Source organism: Nipponia nippon, unplaced genomic scaffold, assembly GCF_047370975.1.
Source record: "Nipponia nippon isolate SJK-2023a ecotype South Korea unplaced genomic scaffold, ASM4737097v1 scaffold_4, whole genome shotgun sequence".
In the NCBI taxonomy this organism is placed as follows: domain Eukaryota; kingdom Metazoa; phylum Chordata; class Aves; order Pelecaniformes; family Threskiornithidae; genus Nipponia; species Nipponia nippon.
Window position 1 is genome coordinate 80,539,345 of NW_028262358.1, and position 21,034 is coordinate 80,560,378.

The window sequence follows — 21,034 nt, forward strand, 5'->3', positions numbered from 1 at the left end:
ACATGCTTGTATTATGTTGGTTACTCCCACTAACCATTTAAGAATCATTAATTTCTTGTTAGACTATATAAGGGAATAGTTCTGTGTTTAATTGTTTAATGTGGATATTTGCTGTTCCAAGTATGTGTGTGTATTATAGCAGCCTTGTAAGTTTTCCTACAAGACGTTATTGTTAAAAATCTTCAGAGTGTAAAAAGTACTCATGTAATGCATCTGTTTTCAATTTATCTAGTTACTATAACTTGGATGATGTGAGCCATGACACTATGAATAAGTACCTCTCAAACCTTGTTGAGAAATCCCTGTTTGATTTGGAATGCTCCTACTGTATTGAAATTGGGGAGGTAAGACTAATCTGTGCCTTACAAGATTCAGTAAGATACATACTCCTAAAAGTTGGGAACAGCAAGATACATGCTCCTGATTTGAGATGTTAAGGAGTTTGTCTATGGAGCTGTTCGTAAGACATACATTGAAAACTGAGCTTGATTGGGGTTGCAGCTAAATTATGATGCTAAGTCATTTTTGCTGTTCTCTTTTATAAAGTAGTCTTAAAATATTTCACAGTTTTGTAGGAATCACTTATATTGAACCCCGTATATTTGATTCCTCTTCTAACAGGATAATCGCAGCATTGAACCTCTGACATATGGCCGCATTGCTTCCTATTACTATTTGAAGCATCCAACTATTGGGATGTTCAAAGATCAGTTGAAACCTGAAAGCAACATTGAAGAATTGCTCTTAATTCTGACAGTAAGTGCTGATATTTTCTTAATTTAAATATACGTAACTCGTGACTCTTAAAGACACTTACAAGTGTTTGAAAAAACACCCCAAAATTAAGAAAGGCCTTTCTTCCCTGATCTGTAATTTCATTTTTTGTTGTTTTGAGTAATATACCTGAATCATTTTTGATGTTTCAAGTCTTTCATCTAATCAATACATCAAAATTACTGGATATACCTGTTTCTTTTCTTATGTCCCTTTATAATGTTCAAGGTCTATACAAATCTGATATTTAGTTTTTTCTAAGTAAGTTAGGTATAATACTAAAATGCCAGAATAATAATTGCATATCAACATCCAAAATCTGTACCAGGGCCATCACTTTGCACTGGGACAATCGGGAAGATACAGCTGCTTTAAGAAGTGAGGGAGACATATGGGGAAGACCTGTTTCCTAAAATGCCTTCTCTTCCTTCTCCCAGCCACCTTACAATCCCTGAGGTCATAACCTGCAATAATGCCAGCTCATACAGTTAGTCTAGTGACTGTGTAGTAGAGAAGTGCAATGCAAGGCAAAAGATTTTAGGGTACAAATCTGGAGACAGGGTGTACAATGCAGCGTGATAGTATTACATTCTCATCATAAAAGAATCAGGTTTTACTCCATTTTCCTTTATAAGTACTTGAGTAGTTATATCTACAAAATCTTCATTTTCAAAATGGTATAACTCCACTTGTACGTACATATTTGAAAACAAGGAGTGCCTGAATATTATCCAGGAAAACTTATTTCTGCCCACTTATGATTATAGTCTCTGTTATATACATTATACAAGTGGCCCAAATTCTTTAATATTCTGATTTCCAAGTGTTAACTTCAAAATCTAGAGTCCTGTCTTATAGTATTTATGTATGTTACTTTTATATTCATTATTATTTTGACATGCTGCCAAAACTTCTCTGAGGAGAAATACAAGAAGAAAAATAAAAATAGAGCTATTCAACAGTTTGCATCTCAACAAAACCTGATCAGCATTTTATGACACTAGGAAAGCCACTTTTCTAGTACAGAGACTTTCTTTCTGATAAATTTAAATCACCTACTGCAAACATTCGGAGTGTTACAGCTCAGAAATAAAGGCCATAGTAATCTTTCATAATGGGAAGTGTTAGACAGCCTAAATAGGCGAATTGGTATCACTGACCCTGCAATATCTGTTGTTCTGTTGTCAGAAAACATTGCAAACTATATGAAATGAAATTCAGTGTATTCGGCTGAAGTCAAAATGATAATCAACCACAATTCCTATATATACTGTATGTAAAATAACTGAAATTTTAGGAAGAAATACCCACTAGTGAACAGAAGTTAAATAATATAATGTTGAGTATTCAAGGTGAGAGCTTTACTCCAGCTGCTGTCTCTTTAAAATCTCTTCTCTCTAGACAAAATTTTCCCCACCTAGAAACTTCAGAATTTTTTTTCAGACAAATTTGGTCAGGGAAAGATTGAGAATAGCTTTAGCAGAGATGGGGGACATTTCGTGACACTGCCTAAGCTAGTGAGCAGCATATGGAAGATGAATGATGGAAGCAGAACCTAGTGCTGCCTATCTTATGTCAGGGCTCCTCATCTCTTTGAATAGCCACCATCCATGAAGCACAAAGGTAAATGGCAAATATTTCTGTTGTAGATGAAACCTAGGACTCTACTGTTGGGCAGAGATTGTAACATTTAAAATTCATTAATCTTGCTTTAATTCTTTCTAATTATTTTTTTTCTGGAAATAGAGTCTTGGAAGTTGTCCATTTACAGTCTTAAGAGGAATGAGACTAAAAATAAAAACGGTTAGGGGTCAAAATGTGCCACATGTGTCAATTTGAAAGATGAAAAGGATGTATAAATGCTGGATGCCATTATACCTGACAATTTTTCCTTACATTTTATGCAGATGTTGATTTTCATAATTACTAGTGGAATTACTATTCTGTCTTGTTGAAGGTGTAAATTGAAAGGTTTTTTTCAGTCTGATGTAGTGTTAAAAAGAACACTTGCCATTTCAACAGAGTTATTGCCAAGGATTTTTTTTTCCCCTAAACACTGTGAATTAATGAGTTTTATAATTACAGCAGTTGCTTCACACCTCTATTGTTAACCAATGACATTACATCTGCCTTGCTCCGCTGGTGCCCTCCTCCTTCTTATTGAAGCATTTAGCAGTTTTGGCAATAGGGAATTACATGGCATGGGGTAAGTAGTCTAATTAGGTATAAGTGAAAATCCTGAGGGAGAAGGATATTTAAAAAGTAATTTGAAGAATCTCTTAATGATGCTGGAACTGAAAGCTGTAGCTATAGTACAAAAAGGCCTATTATCATTGCAAAACATAATTATAATTGTGATTATTCTGCTGATCACTCAGTTTTAAAGTTTTGAATTTTGGACTGTGTTATTTAAGAATAATCATCCAAAACATTTCTCAATTGCAGTTGCAGGATTTTCTAGATGTGACATGTGGGTCTTTTTTTTGTTGGCATTGTTCATAATATTGCAAACCTTTAGACATTTACAAGATGTCTGATGTACATAAGGAAGGCAGAAGTGTACAATTGTAACAAAGAAAATACTGATGTTGTGGGTTTGAAATGGGATATATACAAGTTTTTACCAAATTGGCAATGTGTAACTCAAAAAGGAGCAAAAGCTTGTTTAAAACAAAACCAGGAAAAAAGCAAGATTGCATTCAAGAATTCAGAAATTAAATTTATGATCATATTAAGGGTTTTAAATCTGAGATTGAGTAAGGGATTTTGAGTTTCAGATTGATATTTTGCCATGCTGATGGGAGAGTTCAGAATTCAGGATCATTCACCAATGAATTATCAATGAATCTTTGTGATTCATGTGAAAAAGTAGTTTTGAGTCATCCTCTTTCTAGTGCTGATGGGTCTCTCAAAAAAGTCACTGGATACCAAGATTTGTTTCCACTTAGTAGTCAAGGCCATTCATAGTCTTCTCCAGTATCTGTTCTTTTCTCTGTTTTTATTTTATCTTTTCATTTGATCATCTGCCAGCATTTTGCAAGATCAAAGGAATTTTTTTCAGTATGGTTTAGGGGTTGCAGTATCCATAACATGGACAGGAACATGGCACATGGGAACAGCCCCGCAGTCATGTTGGAAGTATACAGTAGTAAGTGATACAAATAGGTGGAGTACAATCCCCTCACACTTTCCCTTCTCCTCTCAGTAAATCTGTACTCGAGATGTTTAATGTCTTGGGTTTGCAGTTAGCAGGCGAAGTTCAGATGCAGTTACTTTTGTAAATGACTTGTGCTAGTGGACCTGTAATTTTTCTGAGAGAAAATGTTTGATGTTTTTCCATAGAGCTTTCTTTAAAACTTTCCTAACCGTGCTTCAGACAGTAGTAATCCAAATGAGCTTAATCACTGTTGAGTTATGGTGCTTCTTGCATTAAGTATTATTGATGAGAAAGTGTTCATGAATTATTACTGACAGGCTAGATTTCCCTGAGGTACCTAAAGACTGTTTCCTTTTATTCTGAAAGTTAGGTGCAGAGATTAAAACAGAGGTCTAGGTAAAAAACAGTGTGAGATACTTCGCGGTAATTTTTGTCATTTTCTGTACTAAAGCAGCAGTCACCACAAATCTTTTTAAAATCAAATGTAGGTTTGTTGTACCTTGAGGAAAGTAGGTCTGTATTGATGATTGATCAGGACTGTGATGACTAGATCCACTAGCTGCATGATTTTTGGTGATTTATTACTACACTTATCTGGTTATCTGGTTAGTATTCTTATTTACAGAGCAAATACTTTGTCATATCTGTTCATACCGGACAGTGGAGAACACTACCATCTTTCATCCCTTGTTTTATCTGCATGTTGTCCCTTATTTCTGTTTTTGAATTCTACCTACAAGAGAGAACTGGTTGGTTTTCTTGTGCCTACTGCTGTCTTTCATGTAAACTGGTTATAAGAGATAGGTTTCTTTCTAACTGGGGAGCTTAGGGACAAAGCAACATGGTATTTGTGTTATAGTGGAGCGTATGTGTCCGTCTTTCTGTGATATAAACATGGGCTTATAAGTTTGGTATCCATATACCTCTTCCCTATATTTCTATCTGATAAGTGACACAGTTTTGTTACAGTGGCTTGTATTAGACTAAGTATTTTGGAACTCAGCAGAAAATCTGGCATTGCTGGAGTAGCAGATTTGGAAGGTAGAAGAGGTTCATGAAACAGGCGCTCTTCATCCCAGATACATAGATAGCAGAAGACTAAAGTTATTAATGCCTTATCTGTCTTTCATTACCTGTTAGGTATTTATGCAATGAGATTCTAGGTAACTCAATTAACCTATAGCTTTATTTTCTGTTCATCATCATTGGCACATTCTATTCTAACCAGGGAAATATGCGAGTCTTTGTGAATATTTACACTCTCAGTCTAAAATAATTTTATTTCCGTAGCAGGATTCTGTCTTAAAGCTGCTGGTTCAGTCTCCCATGAAGGGGCCACAAAGGTTTTTGACTCAGTGAAAAACCATCTTTTCAACTGGTCTCCAGTTAGATGGCAGGGAAGGAGGAATTAATAAGTTACAAAAATATTGTCCAAGAACAAGCTAATGTGAGCTGGTTTATGTAATATTTTCTCTCCAAGCCATGGCAGAAACATTGCTTTTGATTTTTTTAAGGTATTATATAAAACTGGTTTTCTGTTCTATAGCCATTTCAGAAAAAAATCAGATCACTCTTCCTAAGCCAGTCATTTTCTAGTTTAAATTTACATTTACATTTAATTTAGAAGGAAATAAAGGTGCTACTATGATTTTCTTCGAGGCATAAAAGTACAGCAAGACTGTATTCATTATGTTATTCTTTTTAAATATGGCATTTCAGTGTCAAGAATAGAAATACTTTATTATGTAAACTTTATATCAGATGAAAAGCAATTATGTTACATGCTAACCTTTAAAGAACTTACATATTTGATTTCACATATATCGTGCATTCTCAACAATATGAACATGACTGCTGGGGCCACTCTACAAATAGGAACCGGCCTCAGCAATTATGCATATTTTAGTGACCCCTTATAATAGGAGAAAACTGTTACCTCTTACCATTAAATCTTTTCTTCACAATAAATCCATACCTAGGACTATTCAATGCATAAATTTCATCCTAAACACAGGCATTTCCAGGATCATTTACTTAATTTTTACACAGCCTATATTCTCTGGATTTTAAGATTTTAAAACATTTCGGCATCAGTTCCCACTTGGAACATCTAGATAGTATCACAGTGTCTTTAATAAAATAATTTAAATTTGAAAATTGTGTTTGGCTTTATGAAAATAAAACAAAATGCTACAGTGAATTTTAATAGCATCCAAATTTCATCATCTATATCCCGTATATTCAAAATATCTTGTACGTAGCAGAAAGAGTACTTCCACACATGAATACTCACACATTAAATTTGTCTTGATTTTTTTCTAGTCCCAGTAGATGGAGCAGTTTTGAATGTTGCTGTAGTACTTGAATATAGTAATTTTTTTCTAACATCATGACACATTTCTTTTGTTTTTCTTTTTCCAAATGATTGTATGATTTTTAGTTTGAAAGCAGCATATGCTACCCACCTTTCCAGACAAGCGCAATCAGTTGGTAAATTAAGATGACAATGCCCACCACTGACAGCTAACTGAACATGGCATAAGTCTTTCATTTTTATGGTGTCAATAAGAAAGAATTACATTCAAAACCAGAAAATATAAAACCTTCCCATCTCCATTAATTAATTAATTAATCTCCGATTAACAGATCTCTTTTTTTTTCCTTCCAATCTTCTTACTTAACTTCTGTCATTACTTTCTAGTTTTAAAAACTGAATCAATACTCAGAAAAGTTAAAATAATACCTATTTTAAAGTTGAATTTAAAGGTTTCTGACATACATTTCCGCTGAGGTAGGCCATAAGACGAGAACTGTTATCTTGGAAGTAATGTAGTATCTTTAATTTTTTTTCTTTTTTTCTTTTTTTTTTTTTTAAATTTGTTTTGATTGCAGTGCAGCATCCAAGGGAAAAACTTCTGAAAGTGTATATAGCTGTGGCAGTGGAAGCCAGTAGCCTCAGGCTATATCCCCATTTCAAACAGCTGCTTTAGTAACTCTTTCTGTCAGAAAAATGAGGAAATAAATTCCTTTAACAGGAGCTATAGATGCAGTTATAGCAGCAAAGCACTCATGTATACCAATAAAAACTATTTTGATGAACCGGGAAGCTATTACACTTATATCTGCAGGGGTAGATACGAGTACTGCCCTGGTCTTGTGATTACAAATGTGAACGTTGGCTGCCATCTGTGGCAAATCAATGCTTGTCCTTGGTATATATGCTAGAAGCAAGTTCAGTGATAGCAAGCTTGGGTTAGCTGACTGCTTAAAGTTGCAGGCAATTCAACTGCACACCATTGATTTATTTATTTATTTTAGCACAAAAGTCTTTTACTTACCACTTGGCAGTTAGACTGGTAGCCACCGTCATTATGAGAGATTTCAAACTATGCATAGTTGTGTACATGCAGCCAATGCTTTGCAAAGTATTCATATTGGAGATGAAATGGCTTTTTTTCAGCAGTCATGTCATATGGCTCTGTTTTCAAATATACAATATATTTGTTGAAATAATGTTTGTGTTTACTGAAACAAAACTGAACTTCTAAACTGCATCTTTATTAAGGTAAAGCTGAACATTTTAGAATACGCAATGCTGCTTTGATAAATGGCTGTGGGTTCTCTAGCTGCGTGCCCCAACTAGTCCAGAAGGCAGTCTTACAAGCTCGGTGTGCCTTTAGCAAGTCAGCACAAGTTCTACCTACTTTGTGCCTCCCAATTTGTAAATAAAGCGTGATAGGCAAATTTAGGCCCTCTGCAGCCTGCAGTTCTTTTGTCTGCACTGGTTTCTAGTTATTACCTTTGCTTTTGATAGAATTATACTATTGTACTATAAATTATAGCAGTTACAATTATATTGCTGATTAATTTGTTTTCACAGAATTCAGTTCACTTAGTGACGCCAACTCAGCCTCACTGACTGCTGTTTAAAGGCACACAAATGTTTTTCTCTGTCAGCAAAGAAGTTATTGCTCAGACTTATAAAACTCTTAAGAAACAGGATGGCATTTCGTAGCTTGTTCTCTGATTGGAACAGAAATTTCAGGATAAGGATTGGTTTGGCTGAAATAATTACATCATACAAGACTGGTATCCAGCATATATTGTTCCTTTAGCATAGTAGTTTAAAAAAAAAGGACATAAGAGGATTACTGATCAGTCCTTAATGAAGTATCTGGCACTTGTATTTTCCTATTTACATTTAGATTCTTTCTTTGTCTCATTCTTTTCTTTTTTTTTTTTCCTGATGGAACCTGGCTAGCTTCAGAAGGTTGGATTTTATTTTAAATGTTGATGTTATGTATTATGACAGATGAACTTTTAAGAAATCGGCCTCTACTGTTATTTGCTTAGTATTTACAAGGTGCTTTATTTCACAGTTACTTAGGTAGCTCATGCTACCTATAATGTCAGAAGAAATTGCAGAGGGATTTTTGCTACCAAAAGGCCAAAACTTTTTTTAGCATTTGAAAAAGTGTTTATATATATATATTTGTAAATTTGGTATGCATAGGAAGCTTGCTTTTAGCGAACAAACAGTTGCAGATTTTCTTCACCTCTGCAGCTTAATGAATGTGGGCCAGGCATCCGGCAAAATATTGGAATTGTTGTATGTGAAAACTGACAAATTATGCACTTTTCTAAGTATTTTTATCTGGGATGACACTCAAATACAGCTTTCCTTAATTTACAGGAGATCATTGTCCTATTTCCCATGGAAGAGTCAAATCAGACATCACCAAGTTGATTGGGTTGTCCACATGCCAACTTCCCCCTGCCTTTCCTTTCTGTCTTCCAGTGGAAAAGACTAGCAAGCCAGCAGAGATTATTCAGACTACTAGTTTTCAGAAACATATCTCAAGTCTATTCCTCTCACCTTAGAGGGTGAGAAAATGGCTAAAATCCCCTGTCACAACAGGTCTCAAATCTGTCAAGGTGAAGGCATGCTACTATGTTCGCTTATATTTATTTAGTATGTTTATGCATGTCTACTTACAAAATATTTTTAGGTACAACTGATGCATACGATATTAAGAAATCTTATCTTAAACATATTAAATCATTGAATGCACAATATTCTGTAGGTTAATGAGATGAATTCCAGCTGTCTTATCATTTGCTTAAGGCAGCAAGCAAATGTAAACAACATGAGGTGTAGATAATAGATTATTTTTTCTTTTGTATATGATTGTCTTAATATTTACTATATGCAGTCGTATAAGATGCTAATTTTTAATACTTCTTTAGCTATAAGAATGCGTGTTTGCTTTCTCTTGATTCACACAGAACAGATGGATGCTTGACTGCCTGCTAATCCACAGCTGGAATGGTTTCAGCAGTTTCCACGTTGCTGGGTTAGAGTGGCTTTTCTAGTGGACTGAGAGGGCAGCAAGAGAGGGATATCATTATTCATCAGTATCCCAGTGGGAACGCTGCCAGCAGAGATTAATTTTTTCTGTTATGCTTGTAAAACAAGCTCAGGTGGAGTCTCTAATCCTCAGGGCACGGGTGGCAGATCAAGGAAGATGCTACAAAGCTAGTTAATTTTCAGATTCTAGGGGAAACAGAAGCTCTGTTAGATGTATAAATACATGATTGCAAATTTAAGTAGCTCAAATCCAAATGGGATCTTCCTAGACATCTGGTACTGAAAATCTCTGTTTTCTTTGTCTTTTAAAAGAAGTTCTTAAAACTTTACACCAGAGGCAAAATATCTGCAACTCTCTTAATCATGAGTTATCTTTTCATTCTAATTTTTTTTTTTAATACAGCTTTTACAGTGTATTTTAGATTAATGCCTTTATTTACAGGTAGAAAAGACATGGTATAAGTCTGTGTAGCAACACTGAGTTTACAGTATTCTCACAAATTTGCGTGCAGTGAACATCACCAAGAAAAATTGTCACTGGCCATCCAAAAAGGGTTAGATCTGCCCTAGTAATGCGTGGTACGTCCCATTCAGGTAATGGGATGTTCTGTTAAGGTCAAGTGTGGTACAAGGGCATTTTTGCCATGTCGCTGTATCAGACTTCTGGTCATTCATGACAGAAATGTTGATATAACTTCCTCAAATCAAGCACACCAAAATACTTACAGATTGTCTATTTGTTTAACAGACTTCAAATATTTTTTCTTTTACTGACTTTTTAGTTTTCTCCATGATTAGCCCTCTTCCCCACCCTTGTAATTACCAGTGTCTTCTGTCTCTGCTTTACCTTGTAACTCTTGAGTTCTTCAAAACATTGGGTCAGGTTTTCAAGCAATGTTAATCCACATAGTTACACCAAAATGAGTGAAGACGTGCCAGTTTTTATCAGCAGGGAGCTACCCTTATTGAAATTTACTTGCAGCAGCTGTCACTTCCTCTTACAGTTGTGGTTTTTTATTATTATATTAAACTCTTTTAATTTAAAAGTGCTCAGAGTGAGACCAGTAGCATTGGCTTGCTGAAAAGACATTGTGCATGTAGGCACCTTCCAAGTTTCCCATCTATTTCTGCCAGTTCATATTGTTGTTCTATTACTCTGGGCTTGAGCCTCTCTTGAACAGAGGCTGCTAGTCATTTCACCATGTGATGACAGGTATTCACGCCTGTGAACTTTTTATTCTCTTTTGTCTTTGGTCACATAGTAGTCTAGATCTGGAATTTAATCCAGTACAAAAATGCAGCAGTGTGCATTTGTGGCTCCCCACTAGGGAAGCTGCCACAGGTCAGTAGATCTGAAATCCACTTTTCAACACACAGAGCTTTTACAGCTTGCCATTAACATATACAGTATGTATGGGCCCCATTTCACATAGAGAATTAGTAGCGCTTACTCCTGTCTCCATGCCGAGTAGCATTAACTTAATGCAGGGATCTGTTAACGTCTTCCCTGGGTCTGGGCTCTGCACTGGAAGATCCCAATGGAGGATCAAAGCCAAAGATGAAAAATGACTGATCGCTTTCCCAGGGAAAGCTGTGTGCCAAGATTTGCTATTACAATTTTTATTGCTATCATCATCTCAATCAGTAGTTGAGCCAGCTGATTCAGCCAAGCTCAGCTTCAAAACATGGACAAACGTCCAAATGGAACTGAAGCAGATTTCTCATGACAATCAGACTTTTGAATGTATACGCAGAGAGATTTTCCCAGTTTTGTGTTAGCATATTACTGAGTTCATGCACTGAAAAGCTTTTCTGTATTAGTGCAATACCATTGGTTTCAGTACAGCCAAAACCAATCGGTTTTAAATCTTTCCTATAATATGACTTGAGATTACAGGGGAAGAAAGTTGTGGGTCACTGCCCCATCTAGGTATTAAGATAAAAAAAAAAAAGGGTGATGATAATGCATTCAGAATGTGCAGGTTCAAAGCGTTCTCATGAAAAGTAATAGGAAAAGTCAGGCATCTTGGAGAGGTGAAAATCTCAAATATACCATTTCCACTGATAAAACGTAATAATTCTCTCACATCACTATAATTCACTTTATAAATGGAATTTCTACAATTCCATTTATATTTATTTGCTATGGTCAAAGTAACTTATTCTAGGTGAATAATGTGTATGCCATACCAGTTTCAGATGTTTGCTCTTATTTTTGTCCTATTTTAGTCTTCTTTTGCGTTTATTTTTCCTTAAACTGTGCAAGTGTTACAGGCTTACTTATAATCAATAATTTAACTTAAAAACCTGAGAGTGAACTAAAGCCACCTCTATGAAAGCTGTACAGCTTAATACTATGAAAGTACCTACACATTTGGGGGAAAAATGAATGTATTGTAAGAAAGGTTTTTATTAGGACTGGCCAAAAAGGTAACACTGAATTATGATTGTGATCATGAACTTTATGAAATATGGATTGTGAGAGTTAAGACTTAAAATCATGAATTCATTCCTTGTTTTAATATGTTTTAGTAAAGTATGCAATTTAAAAAGGAAACTATTCTGAAACAGAATGGTTCTATAAGCGTATTTTTTACCATTTGGTAAACCAATTACAATTACTGTATTATCTATTACTGTATCTTCCTGTACACTGAAACCTAGCTTCTCTGATATGCTTAGGAAACTTTAGGAAAAAAAAAGGAAATCGACTTTCAAGTTAGTATAGACGTGCTAATAATGTTTTTCCCATGTCAAATTATTGTTATTTTATATAATCCTCCCTCTCACATGTGCTAGCATGCTTGCATTTTCTTTTAGCAGCTCCATGCTGAAGCAGAGGTCTGTAATTTAACTTTGTACTTCAGAAGTTCCCAGATCTGCCGGGTCACTCTCTGCTACTGGTAGCTAATATTGCTGACCTCCTATTGCTCTGTGTGCAGTGGCAAAGGTCTTTCAGACTCCTGACCTCTGGTCAGCAGGAATGTCATCAGTAGTTTGTAGTTTGGATGTTTTAAGTAAGAGGTGAACTTGTGAAATCTAAACCCTTCAGGGTGTTTTTAAGTGATCACTCAACTGTTTCATTGCCCTAGCTTATACTTTTTATGATGTCTGTAATTGTAAAATTTGTGATGTTTATCATATGCAGCTATTTAAAAACAAAAATCAAACACTTGTCTGTTTAAAGTGAGAAGTCTGAGAATACAATTATATATGATTTCTCTGATCACTAACGTGAGAACTTTATAAGAATTGTAAAAACTTTTAACTTGCATGTTCTTATAAACTATGTTTGTAGGTCCATTACTGAAATGAGACCATTTTAAATCCTGAAAGATAGTTATAAATTAATTTTTAGAAGTACTAGATTTACATAACTGCATGTTGATGAGTTTTACGACTTTATCTCTTCAACTTCTCATGCTCAACTAGAAATTTCCAATGCCTTCTCTGCTAAGTCTTAAATCTAGAGACAGAGCCCAGGGTAGCCCAGCCTCACTATTTTGCTCCTACCGAGTTAATTGAGTTAAGTTTACAATTTGAATTCCATACTACTTTTTTTTATTTTTTGACACATCTTTTATCTGTAAAAATGCATTAACCACTAATTAGATAATAAATAAAAAAGTTAGTATTTGTTTCAAAGAGATACTGAGCAGCCCTTGTCCCTTGGATGTTGCTCTGCATCCTATGCATATCTTTGTTTTCCTCCTGTCATTTTTCCAAAAGTAGAGTGGAGAGTACTCCGATGGAGTACTAGAGAAGTGGCAAGATCATTTTCCTATTACCCAAGCTGGAGTGGAGAGTTAGGGCAGGCAGAGTCCCCAGTGGGAGGCATGGGTGCCAGAGAGGGAGCCCCTTCTCCGCAGCCAGGGACAGCTGCTGCCCAAGGGCTGCGGTCCTGACTCCTCCGTGCCCCACGGCGCAGGGGCTGGCAGAGGGCTTTGCTTTCTGCCTTTCCTCCCTGCCAGCCACCAAGCCTGGAAGGAAGGGATGGGAAAGCCCCCATGGGAAAGGAACTGCACTGCAGGGTTGGCTCTAATATGCTGGATGCCATTTGATTGTCCTGACACATTCACATGCAGTAGACAAGGAGAGCTGTTATATGGTATATGAAGGCAAGGAGCGTATTTAGAAATGGTCTCTGTGATGAATTACAGTATCATGTAGTAAATATATCCTAATCTTGCCTGCCAATTTTTGTTTTCTTCTTTTGCATCATGTTAGCCACTCTTCAAGATCTCTACAAATCTTCAGCCTGCTCTGTTGCTTAATGGAGCCTGCCAGGTGACCCTAAAAATCTGGAACATCACCTCTGCAAAGTTTGTCTTAAAAGTGTATTTTTACATGTGTAAAACAGAGCGAGGAAGCTCTTTGTGCAAGTGTCTGCTGTCTAAAAGAGGGCTTCCAATCTAAATATCCCTGTGTTATGTAGCGGCTTCAATAAGCTGGTAGAAATGACTTTTCATTTCTTTTTGTCTATAATAGGAATCTTGAAAACATACATTATGTTTGTTCTTAAAACTTGTAACTAGTAATATATGTTTATAACTGTCTTTAACAGGGATATTGTCCTAGACCTTTTATATCTAAAACTAAAAAACCCCAAACATTTTAAACTTTGGTAGTTTGAATTATGTCCCATAAAACTGAGACCAAAGCATATACATTTATAGGCTACCAATAAACTCCCTAAAATAGGAGTTTATAATGGAATCACTAACACAGATATAATTTTCAGAGCAGTAATTCTAGCAAGTACTTCTCCAATTCCATTTTTCAATCTACTTTACTTTTTGGAGTGAGCTGAAAAACTTTTAAGTATGTGGTCAGTTTGGGCTTTTTTTCTTTTTTTCTTTTTTTTTTTTTTTTGAAAACCACATGTTTTCTGAATATAAATCTAAGCTTGATTGTGTTCCAGCTGCCTGCCAGGATACATCTTTGTAAATTTAATGTCTTTCCTTATAAATCAAACTCACACTTGAAAATGTGAAGAAAACATAGTCTAAATATGTTGGTTAATTTAAATAACTTCCATAATATATACTTCTGTCGTTATTGTGTCACATAATATGGTCTTGTGCTCTTGGGAAGAGTATGGGCAAAGGAAGATTAATTTGGGAACTTTAAGCAATTTTTTTATTTTCCTTACAATACAGTTAACAGGGTCAAATGAGGTTTTTGTCAGCACATGAATGGGGATGTATATATGTATATATAAAAAATTGAAATAATTTTAAATGTTTTTAAGTACAGAAGTTCAAGTATCCACAAAGAAAAATTCAGAATTTGTGAATCTATTATAAGACATTATTACCCAGTTACCTACCTACTCACAGACTATCAGTGCTTGTTCTTCTCTGTTTTGAGCATGCTACTTTTCTCTGTTGTACACTAAGGGTAACATAGGTATCACCCAAACGAGGACAGTTACAGAGTGCTTTAAAGACTGGAGCACAGCTACTTCCTATACACTGTTGCACTATGTGGAAGTGACAGGTCAGGGTGTTGCACTAAAATACTCTGTAGCACTTTGTACAATGGAATAAAAGACAAAAGCCAATTATATAATAATATTCTTCTGATTTGCCTATCCAGTTACTTAAAGATCAAAATATGCTGTTTTAACTTGGAAAAATAAATTGCATATTGGCATACCTTAGAACTTCTGATAGCAGAGAACTGAAATTTACTTCATAATGTCTTATTAGTGTTAATTGCAGAACAGCTCTAAAAAAGACCCCACATTTATTTATTGCAGCTTATTTTTTATTTTTCATTATCACAAATGTATGATTTTTGCAGTCCTTCAGCATGTACTCAGACTACCAGAAGCTTATGTAATTTAAACCAAGGTTCAGGTAAAGAGGATGCGACTACTAATTAGCTAGAAACGATCCTTATCTTTTCTCCTTTTTTATTATTCTGGTAGTTACTTTTAGTACTGGTTTATTGCAAGAGTTTTTAATACTTTAGCTTAAAAACTGTTAATTTTGGTATCAAATTTTCTAAGAATGCTTTTCCCTTGTTTCTTTCTACATCAGAAACTTGAAAGAGAGCAAAACACGTTGCAGGTTTATTAAAGTTGAAAATATGGTGTGTTTGGGTTCACTGTACCTATATAAAGAAAAGGAATGTACAGGCAGGCAGTCAATTCTAAAGTAGTTTCAATAACAGCATCACTAAAGAAAAGACTACTGGTTCAACGCTGGAATGTGAGAAACTATTTTTGGTTTGTTTTAGACCCTCATTGTTACAAATTAATCAACTGCTCTTTAAAGTCTAGAACTCATTAACTTTATAAGTTTTACTGTTCCCATGACTGAACTTAACTTAAAATATTCAAGTTTACTTTAGTTGCTCACCTTGATCCCATTTCTGTCTGCTCCACAAGTATCCTCTTCTTTCTCATAGACAGACGGCAAGATGCAGTTACTTGAGATTTAAAACATTTCAGAAGGTTTACATGTGGTATACATCTATAGTTCAGCTCTCACTATAAATCAGTAATTTCAGCCAAACATTTTGTGGGTAGAAGGAAAATCTGAATTTTCTTTAACCCTATGGTGCATTGTACTCGCCATGTTGGATACCTTATTTAAATTTTAGTTCAGTTGACCTCCTCAAATGCCTCACAGTACCAGAAAACTGCAAAAGATATATTTTAAAATGGGATGAGTTGCTTACTTTTAGAACAATTCTAACAATTCAAATAAAGGGTGATGATAAGCTGCATATCTGGAAAACGATGTTGCAGACAGGACTCTCAGATGATTCTGTGGCTGGTGTTATGCAGGAAACAGAATTTAATTATCAGAATAGCCCTTTGGCCTTGTAAAATGTAACTATCGAGTTTATGAAGGTCTACGTGTGACATTTCTCACTGGCAAAGCAAGTTACTGTGTCCTATATGACCCTGCATCGCATACAGGTTGAAATGTTGGTTTGATAGGACTCTTACACCCTCGAAATGATGCAGCAGTCTCTAATGCCCAAAAGAAGACATTATTGGGAAAGTCCATCACAGACCTATAGAAAAGAGAGATGTGACATGACTACCAAATGCATGATTGCAGAACCCGTAGCTAAAATTCCTAGTTATCTCCCAGTATACTCCAAGTTGTGCTTAACTGTGTAGGTGCTTGTAAACATATTATTCGCACATGGGCTGCAATAGTCCTGATTTAACAGAAGAACAAGGGAAAGTGAAAGATGCACAGCAGTGCTTTGTGGTTTAACTATAAAGTTTGTATTAAGTTTCTTGACTTTAGAATGAAGATTAATGATCGATACGTAATTTGATCTATTTCCTCACCCGTGGAAGTAAGAACGGTATTCAGATACCATGTACTAAAATAATATATATTATATATTGTGGGGAATAGTTGAAGCTATAGCCTTTGCAGAACAGATTGAGAATCACAATGAAGAGGAAAACTAAAATGAAAAAATATTGAGTGAACAGCAGGGCCCATTTGAGGTGATTACAAAGGATGTTTCTTTATTCTGTCTTTTCTTGTGCAACCTGAAAACAGTAGCAGGGGGTTACAAGCAGAGTTCATCACAGAGTTGTCAATCACTGTCATTTAACATTTTGCAATGGAAGATGTCTTTATTCAAGGACAGCTGGGCAAATCAGAGAAACAGATTTGCAGTTAGTAGTCTGTCCAGCCTACACTAAGCAAACAAGGACAGGGCAGACATACTGGCCTCTCACATAAAAATATAATGGACTCTGCTGACCTCGGTGCCCTCCATTCAGCTTCATTCTCAGTTGTATAAAAGCTTCACTACCCATTCTCAATTTCCTTTAATTACCTACATGATGCAGATAAGAAAATGAACCTCACTTACTTACAGTCAATGATCACAAACAGGAAATTAAGTAGGCAAGTTGTTTAAAATAAGAGGAGTGTTTTGGAGGTAAATAAAACATGTGCTGGGGAAGAATTAGGGAAAACACATTTTCAGGAGTACCAATTGGTCTGGAGTGACTTGGCTGATCCTTCTTCTTTCTGCTACTTTAAACAGCAAAGCAAAACTAAGTAAAAAATCTCCTTGGTAAATATTCTTTAAAATATCTTTGAAGGAGAAGCCAGTTAAAAAGAGTGAAGCAAACATGCAGCCTTCTATAGGGCTTAAAAAGATTGTGACCTTAGGTTCAGAGAAGAAATGACCACAGTTGTCACAAGAGATCTAGCGGAGACATCCAGGATTAAGCAGCAGTTGTCTTCAGTTAGTCTTCACTTCTAATCTGCAGTCAAGATATGAAATAAATTAATGACATTCTGATTTTCTTTCCAAATCTTAAATTTTCTAATACCTATCTTTCCTTTTACATTTATTTCACAGTTTAGGTGTAGTTTCATTGTGCCATTAAAGAAAATAGAAAATTTTGTGCTGTCAGTTTCCAAGAAGGTGAAAAACAGCTATATAACTGTTTTGAGGAATTGTCAAAAAAGCTTCCATGTGTTAGGATATTGATGAGTGGATACAGCACTTTGCAAGTCAATTGGGTAGTTCTATTAGGTGTTCTAAAATTGCCATTTTTCTTTACCTCACTCTGCATTGGTTACTGTTGTGAATGTTTCATTAATATGGATTTGCAAGAAGTCTGACTGGAGATTGAAGACTAAAATGCATAATATTGAATCTATAGTTTAAGAGGAATATAAAACCCTGAACACTTTAATTTAATGGTCTCTGCTAAGCCCATAGTTCAGAAGACATTGCCCTTCAGGCTAGCAAAATGACTTTTTATTTTATGACAAAAGAAATACACTCTCTTAAATTACAGATGGAAAAGATAAGCCATATTATAAAACTCTTACTTTACTTGCAAGTTTTATATTTTACTTGCAAGTTTTATACTTTACAGAGATCATTCTCATTCCAGACAAGAATATGTACCCATACATGCACAACAGGATTTTGTGGAGGGAAAAAAATTACCAATTAAGTCACAGAACCGACTCTTCAGCCTAAATTATAGTTCTTAGGCTGCTTCTGTTGAATTTTCTTTCTTTCAGAGACAGTAGATTTCCCTGGCAGGAGAATCAACATCTCTGCTCTGGCTACTAGAACAGTCATATTTTTTCCTCTCAGCCCCAATGATGTTGCTACTCATAACTACATTTAGATTACCTGTTGGTGTGCAGCTCCTTTTTGCAACAGTGAGAAAGTTCTTAGACAGCTTTCATTTTGGCATGAATGGTATTAGTCCCATTCTGGAGCACAGAGGATAGTTTTCAGCACCTCCTTACAATTTTGTTTTTTGCTTTGATCACTGATCATCAGTTGCTTAGACACTGACTGCTCAAAATATTGAAAATATATTTTAAAAGAACCTTACCAGAGCTATTTCAAACCCACTCTGTTTTGAATACAACGAGAAAAGTAGAAACCCTGAAAACCGAAAATGTGAATTATTGACTTCTTTATAGCTAACCTTACAATGTTTTTGTGAGCCAGCCGGGGTCAGATGGCTGTAGAAGGTCATCTCAAATACTAAGTCCATCCAATGAATGTATTTATTTCACTGCTTTTATTTTCTTCTTCTCTAACATTAAAATCAGCTATGTGGAAAAAAAATTTTAAACCTATAATTGTGTGAATATTTGTGAATATTTTACTAGCTATTGTTTTCCCACACACATGATTTTGATAAATAAGTATGCTTTCTAAACATTAAAATGCTGCTATTTTAACAATGAAATCTAACTGTAGTAAATTAAATGCATATACTTTTAATGTCTCAGTAAGGAATAATAATTATTGTGAAGTTAATTACAATGGTTAATTTTTTTTTTTTTTTAAAGAATGCTGAGGAGTACACAGATCTGCCTGTGAGACACAATGAAGATCAGATGAACAGTGAACTGGCAAAACATCTTCCAATTGAAGTCAATCCCCATTCATTTGACAGTTCACACACAAAAACACACCTCCTGCTGCAAGCCCACTTCAGTCATGCCATGCTGCCTTGTCCCGATTATGCAACTGACACAAAGACAGTGCTGGACCAAGCGATCAGAATATGTCAGGTATAGTAAGGCATTTCAATATTTAACTCTTGTTGTTTTACTATTTATTGTTAGTGAGTTGTAATATTTTGAATATAGAAAAATCTGAAGATTTCTTGCAGTCTTGTGGAGAACTGGTACCACACGGTATGATACCACTTTGTTTAGGGAGGAACTAGTTGTCCATAAAGATGCCCACTTTACAGAACTGGAGGTAAACAAACTTATGGTAAAAACTGTGGTACCCTGGTTGGAGGCAACCGTTGCCATAGGGCTCGCTTCTTCTTTCATATGCAACAGCTTTCTGTCTCTGTATCACGGAATGTTGTACGTAAGTCATTCCTGCCTGGGTGTGCTCTCTGCAGATTGTTATGCTGACCCCCAAGAACCTGTATCCCATGGGTACTTTTATTTTTATAGCACCCAAAAGTGCTGTAGTCACTGCCAAGCATAAATAAAACATGTTTTGAAATGTGATTTGGGATGGGATACAGGGTTTTTCTCTAGCTTGTGAAAAGATATGTCTTCTATTTCCCAATTATAATAGAATCAAAGAGCACGCTTTTAAAAACAGATGTTAAACTCAGTCTGGAGGCTTGTGACTGTAATAGTTGTACTGCAGTTGCAACCCACAGAAACTAAACTGACCATGGAGAGTACTGGTAACAAGCGATCACATGCACAGCTGCATGCCTCAAAAGAATTTTAAAGCAGCAATTTGAGTTTGGAATAGAGTGCTGCCATATCTGAAAGTACAATTACAGTTACAGCAGGAAGGGTGAGCTCTAGTTGACACAGAGAACAGCCGCCCCTCTGATTCTGCCAGAAGGGAATAATATTCTCTTTAGCAGAACTGGACAAGGACTCATTCACAGGTTCTTGAAGATCAGGTAGCCTTCAACAAACTATTCTTCTTATCCTCCTCAGTTCTATATCTGTAAAATAGGGACAGTAATTCTTTCTTCCTGCAGTTTTCGTTTGCTCAGATTTTAATATCCTCAGTGATCTACATGTCAACTATCAGAATGAGGCTTTGATCTTGTTTGAAGCCTGTTGGCAATACGGTAACTGCAAACATCACTGTGTCAAGCCTACTAGTTTGTACAACTACTCTATAAGAAATTATTAATCAATGCTCTAGACAGACAAAATACCATGGGCAATTCAGTGTCCAGTAATTTCGGTGAGCCTTAACCTTACACTAGCAAGACCTGCAAGCTTGTAATACTAATATCAAACAAAGCAAAACTGACATTAAGAAAAGGAAAGTAAGAAGCAAATAACACCACAGATGTTATTGCTGCGCAGTCTTAAACTTGGCAACCAGCAGTGCTTGAATGCAAGTCTACTCCAAATATTTCAAATCAATAAAATCATGGTGCTGAAAGCTTCAGTGTAGGAACAGTTAATTATTCATAATACTCAGTTATTAACAGAGAACAATGTCACTTGCTCAGGTGAGAAAATTCACCTTTATTTCAAAGAAATCGCATACTTAACGTTCATTTAGACGTTTATGGATTAGCGTTTGGGGGTTTAATTACATATTTGGAAAAAATGTAAATTAAAGATTATTTTCAATATTTTGTTCAATATTTATCGTGCTATGCTAAGAAATGTATTTTTTTAATCCTGTTACTGCATAATAGGTGTTTCAGAAACAATAATCACTCAGAAGAAAAAAAACTAAAATATTCAACAGTTCCTTTAAAC

The 21,034-nt window shown here is 35.5% G+C and overlaps 1 protein-coding gene across 6 annotated transcripts in view; it reads left to right on the top strand.

Annotated features, from left to right (window-relative positions):
* ASCC3 (activating signal cointegrator 1 complex subunit 3) overlaps positions 1 to 21,034 on the top strand; it is a 289,170-nt gene that overhangs the window by 247,455 nt on the left and 20,681 nt on the right. For 4 of the 6 annotated variants that reach the window (XM_087773468.1, XM_087773464.1, XM_087773466.1 and 1 more), the window contains 3 exons: positions 233 to 344; positions 622 to 756; positions 19,118 to 19,342. In XM_087773468.1, the coding sequence (XP_087629594.1) occupies positions 233 to 344; positions 622 to 756; positions 19,118 to 19,342 (472 nt within the window). Of the gene's footprint in view, positions 1 to 232; positions 345 to 621; positions 757 to 2,859; positions 2,981 to 19,117; positions 19,343 to 21,034 lie in introns of those variants that run through there. The other 2 variants (XR_015707982.1, XR_015707983.1) reach the window with 2 other exon arrangements.